Raw genomic sequence first — 16826 nt, 5'->3', positions numbered from 1 at the left:
ACCCCCGCCCCACAATTATTTTGAAGCAAATTCCAAATATCGAACTATTTCTTTTGTAACTATTTTGGTCCATATCTCTGAAAGATGAGTACTCTTTTTGTAAAAACATGGATTAGAAATATTTGAGAACACTTAAAATAGCTAATTAAAGGACAAATTCATAACCAGTATTTTCTTCTCTGGAGCCCAAGCCTGTCAGTTGCAGGCTTTGCATAAAGGCAGAATGAGAGAAAACCCACCACGAGAGAGAGAGCGGCACAGAGATGGCAGGATGAACCCGTGGTGCATGCATGCATGTGTGTGCTCAGTTGGGTCCAACTCTTTGTGACCCCGTGGCTGAGGCCCACCAGGCTCCTCTGTCCAAGGAATTTTCCAGGCAAGAACATTGGAGCCGGTTACCGTTCCCTAAGTCAGAGGATCTTTCCCACCCAGGGATCGAAGCTGCATCTCTTGCATCTTCTGCATTGGCAGGCAGATTCTTTACCACTGGGCCCCGTGGGAAGCCCAAATCCTTGGTGGAGAGGGTACAAAGAAAGGGGAAATTGAGTCTGATTACCATCACCCTAAAGCCAAAGAATGGTTCTCAGGGATAAGGGATTTCTGTAGAGACTGAAATTAAAAGGTCATGCGTGGAACACATTGTGATGTTAAATCAAGTCAGGCTTTCACAGGACAGGGAAGACACATACACAGCAAGCACCATTGCTTTTGGCCTATTTAACATTTAATTGTACAATAAATTCTTGGCTGAGACAAAGAGATCATGAGCTAGTTCTTGCCATCCCTGTCCAGAAGGCTGGTTTTTCAAATCACGTGGCTTATTAACACATAAACTTCTACCAGTTAGATAAATAACTTATTATACACATTTGGAATATCATCATCTAATTTGTTATATTAAAAAAATTTGTTTTTATTTTAAAAGAAAATTGCAATAACTGTTGGCATTTTAGAAAGTCTGTATATGTTTTCAAATATTTTTTCTTGTTCTAAATACCTATTTACTATATTTTTAAGATACTCAATGTCATTGATTATGTACCTAATTTTACACTGTTGAAACTACTATATAATAGCATAATTCAGTAAACCTTGTGCAAGTAAGGTCTATGCATAGTTTGCATTATAGTGCGAAGTTAGTAGAAACAGTGGCATGTTGTTTAACATCTGACTTGTTATTGATGAACTGTTGTAAAAGGCTTGAGGGGACTGCTGGTGGCTTTATGTTTCAAAGAGTAGGGGTGTGGTTTAGGTGACCGATCTGCTTTTATGTTCCCAGGTTTCGTAGCTTGACAACTGCCTTCTTCAGAGATGCTATGGGCTTTCTTCTGCTTTTTGATCTGACAAATGAGCAGAGTTTTCTCAATGTCAGAAACTGGATAAGTAAGTAGTATTGTCTCCCTGCCTGTTTCTTCCCACTCCCTGAAACAGACTCTCTCTTATATTCTACTTCTTTTGTAAGTTGTTTTGCAAGAGCTCCTAATGCTGTTTAAAATGCTGTTTAAAGGAGCACGGCTTTTAGTTCAGGAACAAAGGTAACTGAAGTCCTCTGCTTTCCCTGGTCATGCTAACCTCCATTTGTTGAGTGCATCTTGCACTCTAGATCCATGGAGTGTTTTCTGTGTAATCCCTTCACCAGTCTTTCCCACAAAGAGGACTCTTATCCCCATTTTATAGATGAGGAGATAGAAGCCTAGAGAAGTGCTATCAAGTCTGATACCATCCCAGGGTTCAAATCATGTAGTACATTGACCCTTTTGAAAAATTAATGGATCCTAACCCTGTCCAGTACTCTTGCTTAGAAAATCCCATGGATGGAGGAGCCTGGAAGGCTGCAGTCCATGCTAAGGGTCGGACATGACTGAGCGACTTCCCTTTCACTTTTCACTTTCATGCATTGGAGAAGGAAATGGCAACCCACTCCAGTGTTCTTGCCTGGAGAATCCCAGGGACAGAGGAGCCTGGTGGGCTGCTGTCTATGGGATTGCACAGAATTGGACACGACTGAAGCGACTTAGCAGCAGCAGCAGCAGCAACCCTGTCTTAAGATCTCTTCTGTATTTAAACAGCCAGAGCACTTGCCAGGAGGATCTTGTCATAGAAACCTCTAGAACTTGGCTAGAGTGGTCCCCAGCACAGTATACATGAACCTGCATTTTGGCTCTTTGGAGACAACCTGATAGCTTACAATATTGGTTAGTAGTCATTTAGAATCCTACTACTTGACCAAATGTACATTTTCCTCTGTTGGTTGTATTGATGGAATCATAGAGAACCTACTAGAGAGGGCTGTGATATTAAATTCCTAACAGCCAAATCTTTAGAATGAACTTATTTATAAACCCCTACTACATAGCAACTTCTTATAGTTTCAGTGTTATGAAAGGGTAATGGGCTGTAATTTTTATAGTAGAAAACATTGTTTTTAAAAATGAGTTTTTAAATAAGTCATTAATGAATGTTTTGTGGTTTTCAAAGCATTTTCACATTGTGTGTGTCCAGTCCCCATGTTCCCCCCATGAGGAGATCCAGGGAGGTGGTGTATCCTCATTTTAGGATAAAGATGCTTAGCCTTATGGAATAGGCTTGCCCAAGGACATGGAGCTTTTGGCTTTTGATTCAGTGGCCTTTTGGGGGATGGGGGGATTCAGTGGCTTTTTATGCTCTTTATCAACTAAGTTAATCACTAAGAATTGAAGAGCTATTTAATACCTTAAATATAGGTTCCCCAGGTTAGTCATGCTTGGGCTTTACTTTGTTAAGTGCCTGTCTGAGTCACACACCCTTTTGGCTGAATGGCAGTGACTCTTTCTAATCGCTTATCCTCATTCCCTGCTCATCATCCTTCATTCAAACCAGTTCTGGGGCTTTCTTAAGCACTTTCTAAGGATTGTTGTTAGAAATGGGCTCATAGAATCTTAGCACAGCATGGTGGGAAGAGCATCAACCCGCCTGTTTTTCACCGGGAGAAACTGGTGAAAACCTTTACTCTGGACAAGGTAAATCTCGTCCATTTGGGTTTCGTGGCTAGTTACGTGAAGGATAAAATCATGTGAAATTCTGTGTATTATTTTGTTTTTTTCTTATAGTGTAAAAGAATTCTTCTTGCTCAGTTAGGCAAAGAAAACATACATATTGGAGATTTCACATCTTCAGTATAAAGTGTGTTTTCACTGTCAGAAAGATTCAGTGTCAGAGGTAGTAATAACAAATCTTAATTAGGAATAAAAATTTGTCAATTATATGTATTTTTTATTTTTCCTCTGCCTGTTAGTAGTTTGAATATTAAGGGGATCATTCTTCTTTGGGGGATCGAATTACATATATATTGTATATTTAATGTATACTTTAATATTTAATGTATTTTGTATGTTTAATGTATTTAATATATATAAATTTTATGTATATACACACACACAAGCATATATATATGTGTGCACATATATACATATACCAATGGTGGATAGCAGAGCAGAGGCAGTATTGCATTGAACGGGTAACTGAGTCCTGGGTGCTGAAGGCAGAAACCAGGTCTGCACTCGCCCTTTGCTTCTCCAGAGATGCATTGCAGTCCTTTCTCCTTGAGCTCAGATCTCTCCTGTCCTCATGGGAAACGGGTAAGAGTTCCAAGTTGATCCCTGCTGAGCTTAGGAGACTGAACAGAGATCTGTGTCCTCTGGGCCTGAATTTGAAATCAAAGAGGAATCGGATAGTGTTGTATCACTCACCAGTGTTTCTGGAGCTTGAGGATGAGCCAGTTGTACCTATGGGCAGCATGTTTTATAGGGAAACTCCAAAGTAGCCTATATTTCTAAACTGTTCTTCTGTAGCCTCACATAAGTGGGACAAGAGCCCAAAAAGTATATTTTTTAACATATTTTTGCCTTTATATTTTTATTCCTATTATTCCCCCTGTCTGAAAAGCCCTCTCCATACTCACTCCCACTGTCTTAAAAATTTAAAGTTCAATTTACTCTTTAAAATCTGACAAAATATGGCCCCCATGAAATTTTCTGTGATAAGTTTGTTGAATTAAATTTTTTCTCTCCTCTTTTAAAAAAAAATTATATTAAAATATAGCTGATTTACAATGTTGTATTAGTTTCAAGTGTACAGCAAAATGAATCAGTTATACATGTATCCATTCTTTATTTTTTAAAGATCTTTCTCCATATAGGCCATTACAGAATATTGAGTCGCGTTCCCTGTGCTATACAGCAGACTCTTATTATCTATTTTATATATCCTGTGCTGTACTTAGTCGCTCAGTCGTGTCCGACTCTTTGCAACCCCATGGACTGCAGCCCACCAGGTTCCTCTGTCCATGGGGATTCTCCAGGCAAGAATACTGGAGTGGATTGCCATGCCCTCTTCCAGGGGAATCTTCCCAACCCAGGGATTGAACCCAGGTCTCCCACATTGCAGGCAGATTCTTTACCATCTGAGCCAGTGGGGTGTGTATGTCAGTTTTATTCCTCTCAATTGGAGTTAAGTTTCCTATTATGTTTTGTACTGCTTACACATGATCCTTATCACATACCATATCAAGTTGTAGTTATTTATGTGCTTTTTTTTCTTTGGTGAGATATTTTAAAAGAATTCATAAATTTATTTTTTATATAAATAATTCACAACCTTTGTAGAAAAGTTAGGAAAAAAGAAAAATGATCAATTATCATACTTCCCAGACTCCACAAAATACACACTATTTAACATTATTACTGGTAATACACAATATCTCTAAATGCTTTATTGCATTAAAAGAATGATTTTCAAGTGTGAGCATGCATCTAGATCCCCCCAGAGAACTTGTTAAAACAGATTCCAGACCTCAAACCCAGCCTTCCTCCTTCAGTAGATATGGGGTGGTACCTGAGAATTTGCATTTCTAGCGAGTTCCTAGGTGATGGTTGTTAGGCTGCTGGTCCATGGACCTTACCTCAAGACTCACTGAATTAACTCACTTAACCTTTACCTTACCCCTAGGAAGTAAATACTGTCATTGTCTTCCTTTAAAGAGGGGGAAACTGAGGCACAGAGTGGCCATGTAACTTCCTCAAGGCCACACAGCTAGTAAATGGCATAGCCAGGATTCAGCCTTAAACACCCTCGGTCCCGAGTTCATTTTCATAACCTTGACACTGAACAGATAAGGTGTTAACAGAGCACTGAACCTCTCTGGAGACTAGAAAGGTTCCTCAGTAGAAGTGACTGAGAGGCAAGTTGTAAAGGAAGTAGGGGATGTCCCTGAAGGAAGGCTGTGTTTGGTTATTCAGAGTCTAGGGACAGAATGCATAACAGCCTGGAGACAGAAAGGATGTGGCTGTTGGAAATGGTACAGTTTGGTCTTGCCTGTATAGGTCCTGTTCCCCTCTTCCGTCCCATGAGGGCAAAGGTCAGTGCCCTGAAATTCTGCACCAAGTATCAGGCCTCCGTATTGCTCAGTAAATACTAACTGACTTGACTTTCTCATGATAAGATATAATGAACATGACTTGATAATGAGGAACTAATGGTTAACCATGATAAAAAATAAATTAGGCCATACATTTTTGAGGATGTCTTATTGTGCAAGTTTGGGTAACTTTAATTTCACTGTGAGGCATAATGAGTATGAAATAAGACTTATTTTCCTTATTTGGGAGATTAAACTCTTTAGCTTAGTTGAAGTTCCTTTGCTTTTATTACTGTTAATATGGCTACTAACAGATTTTCATGTGAAAAGAAATAGAAGCTATAGAGTGAGAATTGTAGTCTCTTGCTTCTTGGGTCTGGTGACAGAATCATTGACTATATATTCTGGGTTTTCTGTCTTCATTTGATCCTAAATTTTTTTAGATAAATTGATTCTGCCTTAGGATAATAGAAAAATGTGAAAAATCTTTCAGATAGAAATAGGTTTATAGAAAGACAATTCATTTTAAAAACGCCACTGCGGTGGAGAGAAAATATATGAAAAACAGAGCTTTAAGGTTAGTCATGAGCACTAGGAAATCCTCCAAGTGTGGTTTTTTCTTTTCAAATAATCTTCATAAAGAAGGCAGCTATGTGGTATATGTGTATGTGTGTGTGTACATAAGTTTTGGAGGGATAACAAATTCTCTTATTCCTCTCTAATATAAATAAGCTGGAGTATGTGCATAAGGACAGGATTAGTTTTACATCTCTGCCCCATCCATTTAGTTTTATAGCTTGGGGTATTGGTGTTTTGAAAGCATTATAGAGAATTATGCAGTTCCTTATATCTGTATATCCATTTACAGTTTTAAAGCAGTTTTGCATATATTCTCCACTGATCATAGACTTATATTACTTAACTGTAACAAATATTCTTATCTTCTTCTACTAATAGGTCAGCTGCAAATGCATGCTTATTGTGAAAACCCAGATATAGTGTTATGTGGAAATAAGAGTGATCTGGAAGACCAAAGAGTAGTAAAAGAGGAAGAAGCCAGAGGACTTGCAGAGAAATACGGGTGAGTATTTTGGGGGAGGAGTCTACAGCACAAATTTCCGATGCAAGCATTGGCACGTGAATGGGTAACCAAAAGGGCAAAAGCAAAAGACTGAGAGGGATGCAGGCCTTGGGAGAAGGTGTCAAACACCTCCTTTGCATGTTAGTATTACATGATTTGGGAACCAGAGAAAAAGCCATTGGTGGGGGCCTTCATTCAGTGCTTCAGTACCATTTTCTCAGTCTCTTGGTGTTTGAAGAAAGACAGCTTCAGGGACAAACACCCTAACTGTGTAAGGCCTCCTTTCCAAGATGCAGGTACGAGATGCCTCGGATAAGGAAATTCTGTATATTTATTCAGTGAGGAAGATTCAGAGCCAGTCCATATTCTGCTTTGGCGAGTTCTAGGATACAAGAAGGCCTTCTTGGCTTTGAAATACCTATGCTGGTGGAGGAGTGTGAAGATCTCCTTTGGTTTAAGCTGTGTTTTTGTTGTGCGTGCTTAGTCAGTTCAGTCGTGTCTCCCATGGATTGTAGCCGTCCAGGCTCCTCTGTCTGTGGGATTCTCTGGAGCAAGGATACTGGATTGAGTGGCCATGCCCTCCTCCAGGGAATCTTCCCGACCCAGGGATTGAACCCGTGTCTCCTGTACTGCAGGGATTCTTTACCACTGAGCCACTGGGGAAGCCCCATTTTTGTGGTGGAGAGTCAGCTAAATACTGTCTTCCTCCTTGAGCTCGGGGGGTAGGATCATAGTAGCAGCAGCATTAATGGACATGAAAGAAGGGGTCAGCCACTGCTCAATAAAGTACTTCAAAGCAATTTGTGCTGTACTTTCTTCCTCCAATATAATGAGAATGCAAATACGCATGTAATAATTACTCTTATTATTAGTGGGAGACAGCCAGTAGGGTAGAGAAGGAAGGGGAGGGAGGGAGAAAGAGAAAGGAAGAGAGCAGGGTGGTGTGGGTGGTGTACTGTGTGTAGAGGGTGTTACTGCCGAGTGGCCTCTGTTGTTAGACAAATCCAAGGAAGCTATGGGAGGGACTTTGCCTTTTTATCGTGTGAACCCTGCCTTTTTCTTTTTTGGGCTGATGGAGTTCAGAAAGCACTCAAGGATGGGGTTCACACTGGAGAGGGAGTGGAAGGATAGGTTGACTGGGCAGGAAGGAACCAAGAGTCTGGAGAGATTTGAATGCTAGGGAAGAAGAGTAGACTTGATCTGCGGGGGCTCAGGAAGTTGCTGAAGGCCTTTGAACAGGGAGTGCTGTTAGGGCTGCTTCCCCAGGTCAGTCTGGGGTGACGGGGAGGATGGAGTGGAGAGCTCCTGGGCAGTCCCTGTGAAGGGTTGCTGTGTGTCTGATGCTGAGGCCCTTCGGATGTGCCGTCAGAACGGAAGGGGGATTTGAAGTGAGGGAGAGCCAGAACCAGCTGGGACCATGATCATGGACGGAAGCTGTGTCAGTCCCTGTTGCTTCTGACCTGGATGGTATGGGTGGCCAACAGAAGCCCGTGCTCTTTGCACAGAGATAAACACAAACACATCTGGCCCAGGAGCTGGAGAAGCTAAAGGAGGATCTAGGGGAAGGTGGAAAAGGAGACAGGTCTGGTTGCTGGTTTGTGCCAATGAGGTGAGCCAGCAGATAAGCGACAAAATGTGAGAGCCGCAGGATGGCTGCTGCTTCACTTCTGCCCTGCATATCTCCCCTGCATCTCTCTGCGGTCCACCTTAACTGCAAAGGGAGTTCTGGGAAGTATTGTTCAATTTAGACAAGCTGACAGGTCATAAAGCTACCACAGATAGAGAGTGGGGCTGGGCACTGGTGTCTTTTAAAAGCTCTCCATGTGATTTTTTTTTTTTTTAAGCAACGGTCCCACTGACTTTTATTTATTTATTTATTTTTAATTAATTTAAATTTTGGCTGCCCTGTGTCTTCATTGCAGCATGTGGGCTTCCTCTAGTTGCAGCAAGTAGGAGCTACTCTCTAGTTGTGGTGCACAGCCTTCTCATTATGGTGTCCTCTCTTGTTGGGGAGCACGGGCTCTAGGTTCACGAGCCCAGTAGTTGTGGCCTTTGGGCTTAGTTGCCCCGTGGCATGTGCTATCTTCTTAGACCAGGGATTGAACCCACATCCCTTGCATTGGCAGGTGAATTCTTAACCATTGGACCACCAGGGAAGTCCCTCCATATGATTTTTGAAGCAGAACTTGAGAACTTCTGACTGAGGTGATTCTGAAGTGGGGGCTGACCAAGCTCTGAGGGTGATTCTGATCACCTGATATGCCCACTTCTATCTTGATAGTCACTTTTGTAAAGTAGTGGAAGGAAAGAGGGATCAGATACCACGGTGGATTCTGAAGTGTTGAAGGTGGGGGCTGTGTTGCAATGGGGTGAGGAGGAAGTAAGTGATGAAGCAATGGAAGCTGTGGACCTTGCTAGACCAGGCTTTTGAGAAGTGTATTTGCAAAGACAAGAAAAAAAATAATAAAATAGGGCAGCTAGGAAAGTTAGCTAGACCCAACAATTATATTGTCAAGTGTTGTGGGGGGTCTGCATTGACTCATTCCTTCCCTGGGCTTTACCTGCCCTTTGCTTGTTTCCTCTGTGCTCATTCTCAGGATTCCACATTCTGCCCAGTACTGGAGAGCCTGCCGTTACCTTCTGACTATAGGGAAACTCCGAGTACAAAAGGGACCTCCTTTCCTCAGTGCTCAGCTCAGATCTGGGCAGTATTTCATAAGAGAGGCTCAGTGTAAAGTTTCTGAACTGGGTTAAAATGAGCAGAGGAGAGATTAGCAGGTAAGATAGTGGAGGTTATTGAACATGGGAAGGGATGGAAACAGACTTCCCTTAGGATTTAAGAAGCATAAAATAGAGTTCTGTAGGCTGTTGGGAGTTTCAGAGGAAGATGTGAAAGAGAAATTTGGTTCACATGGATTGGACAGATTTGACATTTAAGTTTAATGATCATTTTCACAGAAATTTATTTCATTTTTAATACTTGTAGTATTTTCATTGGTTGCACATGCACTAAAAGACTATACTGGTTAATCCATCTATGTGCTAACAATCAGAAAACAGTAGTTTATGGGATATCTTCATATCATTTGTATGTTATCTGATAAATTTGTGGTTTTTGTTACTGTTGCATTACCGTCTGTCTTCAGTTCGTAAGAATGGGTCATTGGTTCACAAGTGGCTCTCTGAAATATACGTGTATTTAAGAATGAAAGACTATGACTCAGAAAAACTTTGCAAACCTAATAAGAACATGCTGCAGTGCAAAGAAGAAATATAAATGTGTGTCTGCTGGGACAAGTAAATTTGAGAATGAGGACTTCATGCAGCAGCCCAAAATAGAAAGGGTGAATTGGATGCATGATGATGAATATTTGAAAATTTATTTTTAGTAGACTAAGAATCCTTTTACCCCTAATCCCCTCCCCACCTTTTTTTGCTATACCATTTGTTTAAATTGTAACATGAAGCTCTTAGGTCACTTCCTAATACAACAAAGCAATGTGGCCCATAAACCAGCTTTTTTAGAACAACTACAAAATAATGCTTTCCAATATTGAATAATATTGACAATGAAATCAGAGAAGAGAGCAAAACAGAGGGTTATTCAGATTTGTACTTCTGCCAGTCAAAACCATGATATTCACTTTGTTGCTGAAACACTTTAAAAAATATCTGCGAAGTCAGTGACAAATATGGTAGAAAAAAAGCAGAAAGCATATTGGCAACATTCCTCTTTTAGATGGTACTATTAGATCTCAGACTTAAGTGTGCCCCAGCATCACCTGAACTCCGGGTCCCACTGAGTTTCTCATTCAGTGGGACTTGGATGAAGCCCCACATTTTACATTTCTAGCTGATTCCTGGATGTTGCTGCCACTAGTGACTGAGGATAGCACTTTGAGAAGCACCCGTGTAGGTGTCAGGTTACCATGATGTGTGCATGCTGGCAGATGTCTTCCTTGCCCACAGAACTGGACAAAATGATGGTGCAACAGAATATGAAGCAGGTGTCTACTTGTGCCACATTTGGGGAGGGACATGTGCTCACCGACTAATCACTGGAAAATCCATGCGAAGTCCAGGAGTATTTTTTTTCTTACACAGTTAATGATATCAGCTGTGCTATAGATGGGGCAAGGACCAAGCGAGCATGAGCCATAAGCTTATAGGCAAAGACTTCATTGTAAGTGAAAATGGTTGCATCTAAGTGTCCTTCTATCCTCTTTACTCACGGAAGATAGTTGTTGGTCAGTATAAGCCTTTTGTTCTTGATTCAGGGTTAAGGGAAATAGAGGACATAATGAATATGATGAAAGTATGATAATTGAATGTATGTATATCACATGTGCTGTGCAAAGAAATAAGCAGTAAATTTTCACAGAATGAGATAAAACTATCATATTACATTGTATTAGTTTTAGGTATATGACTTAATGGTTTGGTTTAAGTATATGTTGTGAAATGATCACCACAGTAAGTTTAGTTAACATCCATCACCGGCATAATTACGGTTTGTTTGTTTTTTCTTTTTTGCTGAACCTCAAGGCATTTGGGATCTTAGTTTCCAGATGAGGGGTGGAAACTGGACACCCTGCTGTGGAAGCATGAAGTCTTAAGCACAGTACTGCCAGGGAAGTCCCCTGTAGTTAAAAAAAATATTTTTTTTTTCTTGTGATGATGAGGACTTTTAGGATCTATTCTTAGGGACAGCAAATAGAAGACAACTCCGCCCCCCCGCCCCCAACTGGAGACTACTGGCTAATGATGAGAAAGGTGCTTAAGAGTTTCTGGAATGGAGGATGTGTTAAAAACTTATTACAATATTAATAATATGAGTACAGACCGTTTTGGGTATTCCCAGTGGTTTAGCTCAGCATGCGGCACTCAGTATTTCATCTAGTCTGAACTAGGCGAGATGTATGAATAGCTTGATCTCTGGCACTTTGGTTCTTTGAAAACTTGATGATATCTTGTCTTTATTCAAGAAATAAATAATGACTTATCATTGGGCACATTTTAAAACCACACACATAAGCTGCAACTAAAAAGACAAAACTGATTTCCAGGGCCCCACAGAGCTCAGAAGATGATCTGGCTTTCATTTGCCCCTCTCACCCTTTCCTCTAAAGGCTTGTTCACTCAGCAGCCAGCAGGCTATAAAAAGTAGCGAGACTCGCTTTTCAGTTTAGTGAAAAATTCCTCCATCATTTGTGGATACACATGTGAACCAAATATCTAAAACCGTTGCACAGAATCACCAAATACCCTTGCTTTTCATTCCTGGGAACCTCTAAGTGGGATCTGGGATATTCTCGTTTTGTAGAAATAAGAGAAGAGAGAACACCTAAAAATTGGATCCTAAACTCTGACATGAGCTGGATATAGGTATCTCGGTGAAAAACTGCAAATGATCATGTTCCCCTCATTTTCTTAAATTTAAAAATTTGTGATGTATATGTTTATTAAAAGCACATCAAAATTGGTGTTCTGCAAGTGTTCCAAAATCCATTTAGTGCACATTTATGGATTGGTATCGGTTAGCTGCACAGGATTTTTTCTAAAGGTTGATGAACTGCTTCCTGGCTGTTCTGCACCAGCACCATCATGTGGCGAGAAGGAACAATACACCCTGCTCTATGCTTGAAAGTGGGGCAGTTGATCCACTTGAATTTAAGCTAAGATTACTAAAATTTTGCCTGGAAAGTTTTAGGAAAAGCAGAACATTATGTTTAGAGAAGAAGAGAATCCCACTGGGTGAACATTGATTGAGCACTTGCTGGACGCTAAGCTTGTGTTAAGCCCTTTACCTGTATTATCCTATTGCTTCTTTATGAAGACACCACGAAGCACTGTTAAATCTCTTTACAGATACAGAGAACTGTTCAGATAAAGTAGCCCAAGTACCTTCTAAAAGTGAACATCAAGAAGATATGGGCATAAAAATATGTCTGACTCTATACTAGAATTTCTATGCTGTTAGGACAAGCTGAGCAGTCCAGTTTTCAAATGGGCATCATTTTTTGTTTGTTAGGTCACACCACATAGCTTGCGGGATTTTAGTTCCCTGTTCAGGGATTGAACTCATGCCCTCATCAGTGAAAGCTCAGAGTCCTAACCACTGGACTGCCAGGGAATTCCCAGAGATCATTTTATGATGGAAAGAAAGTCTTAATTTAGGATCTTTGCTGTCCTTCTCATTTAGTTTACTTTTTGTCTGGCAGCTCAAAGAGCTGAGGGTGGCAAGGAGTAAACTCTAGCATTCATTTATTCCTATAGTAATAAAAACCATATTACCTCAGTTGCTTAGAAGACTCTGAATAATTAGTCTGAAGATTTTAAGGTTGTTAACCTGACTCCTGGTCACATCACGTGGAGGTTCATAAATGGTCAGAAAATACACTTTTAATTTTTAGTTTGTTAGTAGAATTTGGGATTAAAACTCTATATCTTCTTAATATTGTACCTCTTTTAATATGAGTGACTTCAAAATGTATGCTTTCACTCATATACCCTGAAATTCTATCAAGTAAGTATTTACTTAAGTTAGTAAACATTAGAGAATAGCTCATAGTTCTGCTAGAAGCGTCAGTCATTGGTTGTTCAGTTGTGTCTGACTCTTTGTGACCCCATGGACTGCAGCACGCCAGGCTTCCCTGCCCTTCTCCATCTCCCGGAGCTTGCTCAAACTCATGTCCGTTGAGTTGGTGATGCCATCCAACCGTCTCATCCTCTGTCATCCCTTTCTCCTCCTGCCTTCAGTCTTTCCCAGCATCAGGGTCTTTTCCAATGAGTCGGCTCTTTGCATCAGGTCGCCAAAGTATTGGAGCTTCAACTTCAGCATCAGTCCTTCCAGTGACTATTCAGGACTGATTTCCTTTAGGATTGATTGACTGGTTTGATCTCCTTGCAGTCCAAGGGCCTCTCAAGAGTCTTTTCCCACACCACAGTTCCAAAGCAGCAGTTCTTCAGCACTCAGCCTCCTTTATGGTATTAATCAGTAAAGTAAGATCTGTTTTCTCTCAGCATTTAATGATGATAACTTGTGGTAGTAAGGAATGGTAGTAAGTATGGTTTGACAAGAACTGGAGGGAAACAAATGCTTTGGAGCATGAAACGCTTTTGCTAGGACGGATCTGAGTGAGCCATCTCTAATGTAGGGGAGCATAATTCAGACTTCTAGAATTTAGGACAAGACTATAGATCAGCTTCATAGTGGATTGAATCAATTTTTGTGGGCTAGTCTGGAAAGTTAATGTTTATAATCTTGCTAAGGTCTCTTGGAGCTATGATTTTCCACAATTCAGTGATTTTATATATTCTGAGTTTTAAACAACAAAGTTAGAAACAAACTTTTGTAACCCATTACTGTGTTTGAAATAGAAAATGTTTATTAATGACACATTTGTCAGAAATGACACATTTCTTATATGTCAGACTCCAGTCTAAGTCCTTTAGATGTTAACTCAATTAATCCTTAATAGGAAGATAGTGATATTTTCTGGTTTTATGGATAAAGCAACTGAGACACAGATATTTACACTTTGCCAGTGCTACACAGTTAGTATGAAGTTGTAATAGGACTTGAATCCAGGCAACCTGGCTCCAGAAGTTATGGCTGTTAACCATTGTCCAGACTGTCTTTAAGTGTCTGACTCTTTGCGACCCCATGTTCAAATGGGGTCCCCTTTATTTAGCCCGCTGGGCACTTCTGTGCATGGAATTCTCCAGGCAAGAATACTGGAGTGGGTGGTGTTGTTCAGTTGCTAAGTCACGTCTGACTTTCTGTGACCCCATGAACTGTAGCATGCAAGTCTTCCGTGTCCTTCACTATCTCCCAGAGTTTGCCAAAATTCTTGTCCATTGAGTTAGTGATGCCTTCCAACCATCTCATCTTCTGTTGTCCCCTTCTCCTCTTGGTCTCAGTCTTTCCCAGCATCAGAGCGTTTTCCAATGAGTCAGCTCTTTGCATCAGGTGGCCAAAGTATTGTAGTTTCAGCTTCAGCACCAATCCTTCCAATGAATATTCAGGGTTGATTTCCTTTAGGATTGACTGGTTTAATCTCCTTACTGTCCAGGGAACTCTCAAGAATCTTCTCCAGCACCACAGTTCAAAAGCATCAATTTTTTGGTGCTCAGCCCTTTTTATGGTCCAACCTTCACATCCATACATGACTACTGGAAAAACCGTAGTTTTAACTGGGAAGCCATTCCCTTCTCCAGGGGATCTTCCTGACCCAGGGATCAAACGCTGGTCTCTTGCATTGCAGGCAGATTCTTTACCATCTGAGCCACCAGGGAAGCCCTCATGTATAGGTTTTATCATTTTTAGACTATTTATAATTTTTTCATTTATACCTTTAAATGATTATGGGATATGAGGAGTTGAGATGGAGGAAACTATGAAAAGTAGAAATAGCGTAATGGAGAGAGATCCTGTTGAGGAATTCAGTGAGGCTGAGGACTCTATAGTTGGAAAGATATTTATGATGGACTTTGAGGAAATGTTAAAAATGAGATGTGAACCATTGTAACCAGTGTTTACAAGAAAGTTTTCTGCTCAACTACTTTTTTATTTTTGTATTTCCAATTTTAACCCAGTATTCTCATAGGGAGAGATGAATTTTTCAGTTGCTTTTTCATGAAACAATAGCTTTCTGAATGGTGATAGAATGATCAAGCCTTCTCCTTAAGTATAAGCAATATTCTTAGACATTAGATGATTCTCCTTGGGTGTAACTAAGAAAGAGCACGATGGAGAAAAATCTAAGTATTTAAATTTTGATAATTCTTAATCTAAAATTCAGTTCATATAAAAATGGCAGCATCAAAAAATGTCCCTGGGACTTAATAACATAGATAGTTGATAAATAAGTATTTATTGAGTTTCCACAAAGAATGTCTTCTTCAAACTTGGTACAGAAATACTACATGTGACCAGGGGGATGGGGAAAATGCATTTCCTTCATTTTGTGGATAAGACACCAGATGAAGATGTAGGGGAAAAAAAAAAAAAAAGACTGAAAGTAACCAAAGAAATAGCCAGGCAAGAGGTTTAAAAATCACTAAGATGATGTAATTTGCCCAGTGAGACCTTCTCTGATTAAGATATTTTACTTCATTTTTAAAAAGATTTTTTTATTTATGGCTGTGCTGGGCCTGTCTCCAGATGCGCCAAGTGGGGGCTACTCTCGGTTGTGGTGCACGGGCTTCTCATTGTGGTGGCTTCTCTTGTTGAGCACACAGGCTTTAGGGCATCAGGGTTGAAGTAGTTGCGGCACATGGGCTTAGCTGCTCCTTGGCATGCGGGATCCTCTTGGATCAGGAATTGAACCCTTGTCCCCTGCCTTAACAGGCAGATTCTTAGCCACTGGACCACAGGGGAAGCACCTGATTAAGGTATTTTAGAGTCAGCATATGAAGGGCTATGAACATGGGCATGGTAGAATCAGTGGAACAACTGTGTCCATCAGACCTCACAGATAGACGGATAGATGCCCAAATGAAGTGATGTTTCCTCAAGCAGTTTTTATGAGCTACGCTCCAACAGGAGAGAATATAGAGTCCAGTTGCAAGGCCTGTTAGTTCCTGTAGGAAGCAAGCAGATAAGGCGGCAGCATCTTGAGGAATCGTAATGGGCAGATAACCTTCCATGCCTCCACATGTACCCCTACTGTGATTCTTAGGAAGCAGAACAGTTCTGAAAATATCTGTCAAAGCACTAAGAAGGTGAAAACAATTCTGTTAAAGCTCTCCTGTGGAAGCTGCTCCTAGTCAGGAAGTAATGAAAGAATTACCAGAATTGTAGTCAGAGTCACTGATGTAGTGTTAACATGCTATGAGAACACAGGAAAACAAAGACATTCTTCAGGAACAGTAATAGAGATGGATGTTAAAGTATAAATGTAAGGAATATTTTACTGAATTCAATTGCAGGACTCCTGAAGGGGCTAAACAACTTTATTTTGTAGTTTTTACATCCAAGAGTATTTTTGGTCAGACTCCTTACTAAGTGGTGAGAATGAAGTTAACAGTTTGAAGAAAATATAACTATATCATTATTTTCATGACTTTATTAAGAAGGGGGAAGAATTTGGCAGGTAATTGATTAATCCCCTTGCAAAGACGAAGTATGAAGTGTGACCACCACAAGAAGACTGATGATGTCTTAAGAACATGTGAAAAATAACCTTATAGTTTTGAAGCAATGCTTTGTAAGTTACTAAAGAATTATACCTAATCTCAGGTCCTGGGATAACAAAATAAACATGCTTAAGATTGTTATGCTTGAGGAACCCTGAAGTGCTGTAAAATTCAGAATGTCTTGTCTTCAAAGGTGTGGTCCAGGAATAC

The 16826-nt window shown here is 40.4% G+C and overlaps 1 protein-coding gene across 6 annotated transcripts in view; it reads left to right on the top strand.

The window, feature by feature from the left end:
* The window catches only part of RAB27A (RAB27A, member RAS oncogene family), an 81809-nt gene that overhangs the window by 62193 nt on the left and 2790 nt on the right, over positions 1 to 16826 (top strand). For all 6 annotated transcript variants that reach the window (XM_018054231.1, XM_018054228.1, XM_018054226.1 and 3 more), the window contains 2 exons: positions 1280 to 1383; positions 6353 to 6476. In XM_018054231.1, the coding sequence (XP_017909720.1) occupies positions 1280 to 1383; positions 6353 to 6476 (228 nt within the window). The remainder of the gene's footprint in view (positions 1 to 1279; positions 1384 to 6352; positions 6477 to 16826) is intronic.

This window comes from Capra hircus, chromosome 10 (assembly GCF_001704415.2).
Source record: "Capra hircus breed San Clemente chromosome 10, ASM170441v1, whole genome shotgun sequence".
NCBI lineage: Eukaryota > Metazoa > Chordata > Mammalia > Artiodactyla > Bovidae > Capra > Capra hircus.
The sequence above is the reverse complement of the archived record's forward strand: the minus strand, read 5'-3'. Positions and strand labels throughout refer to the sequence as shown.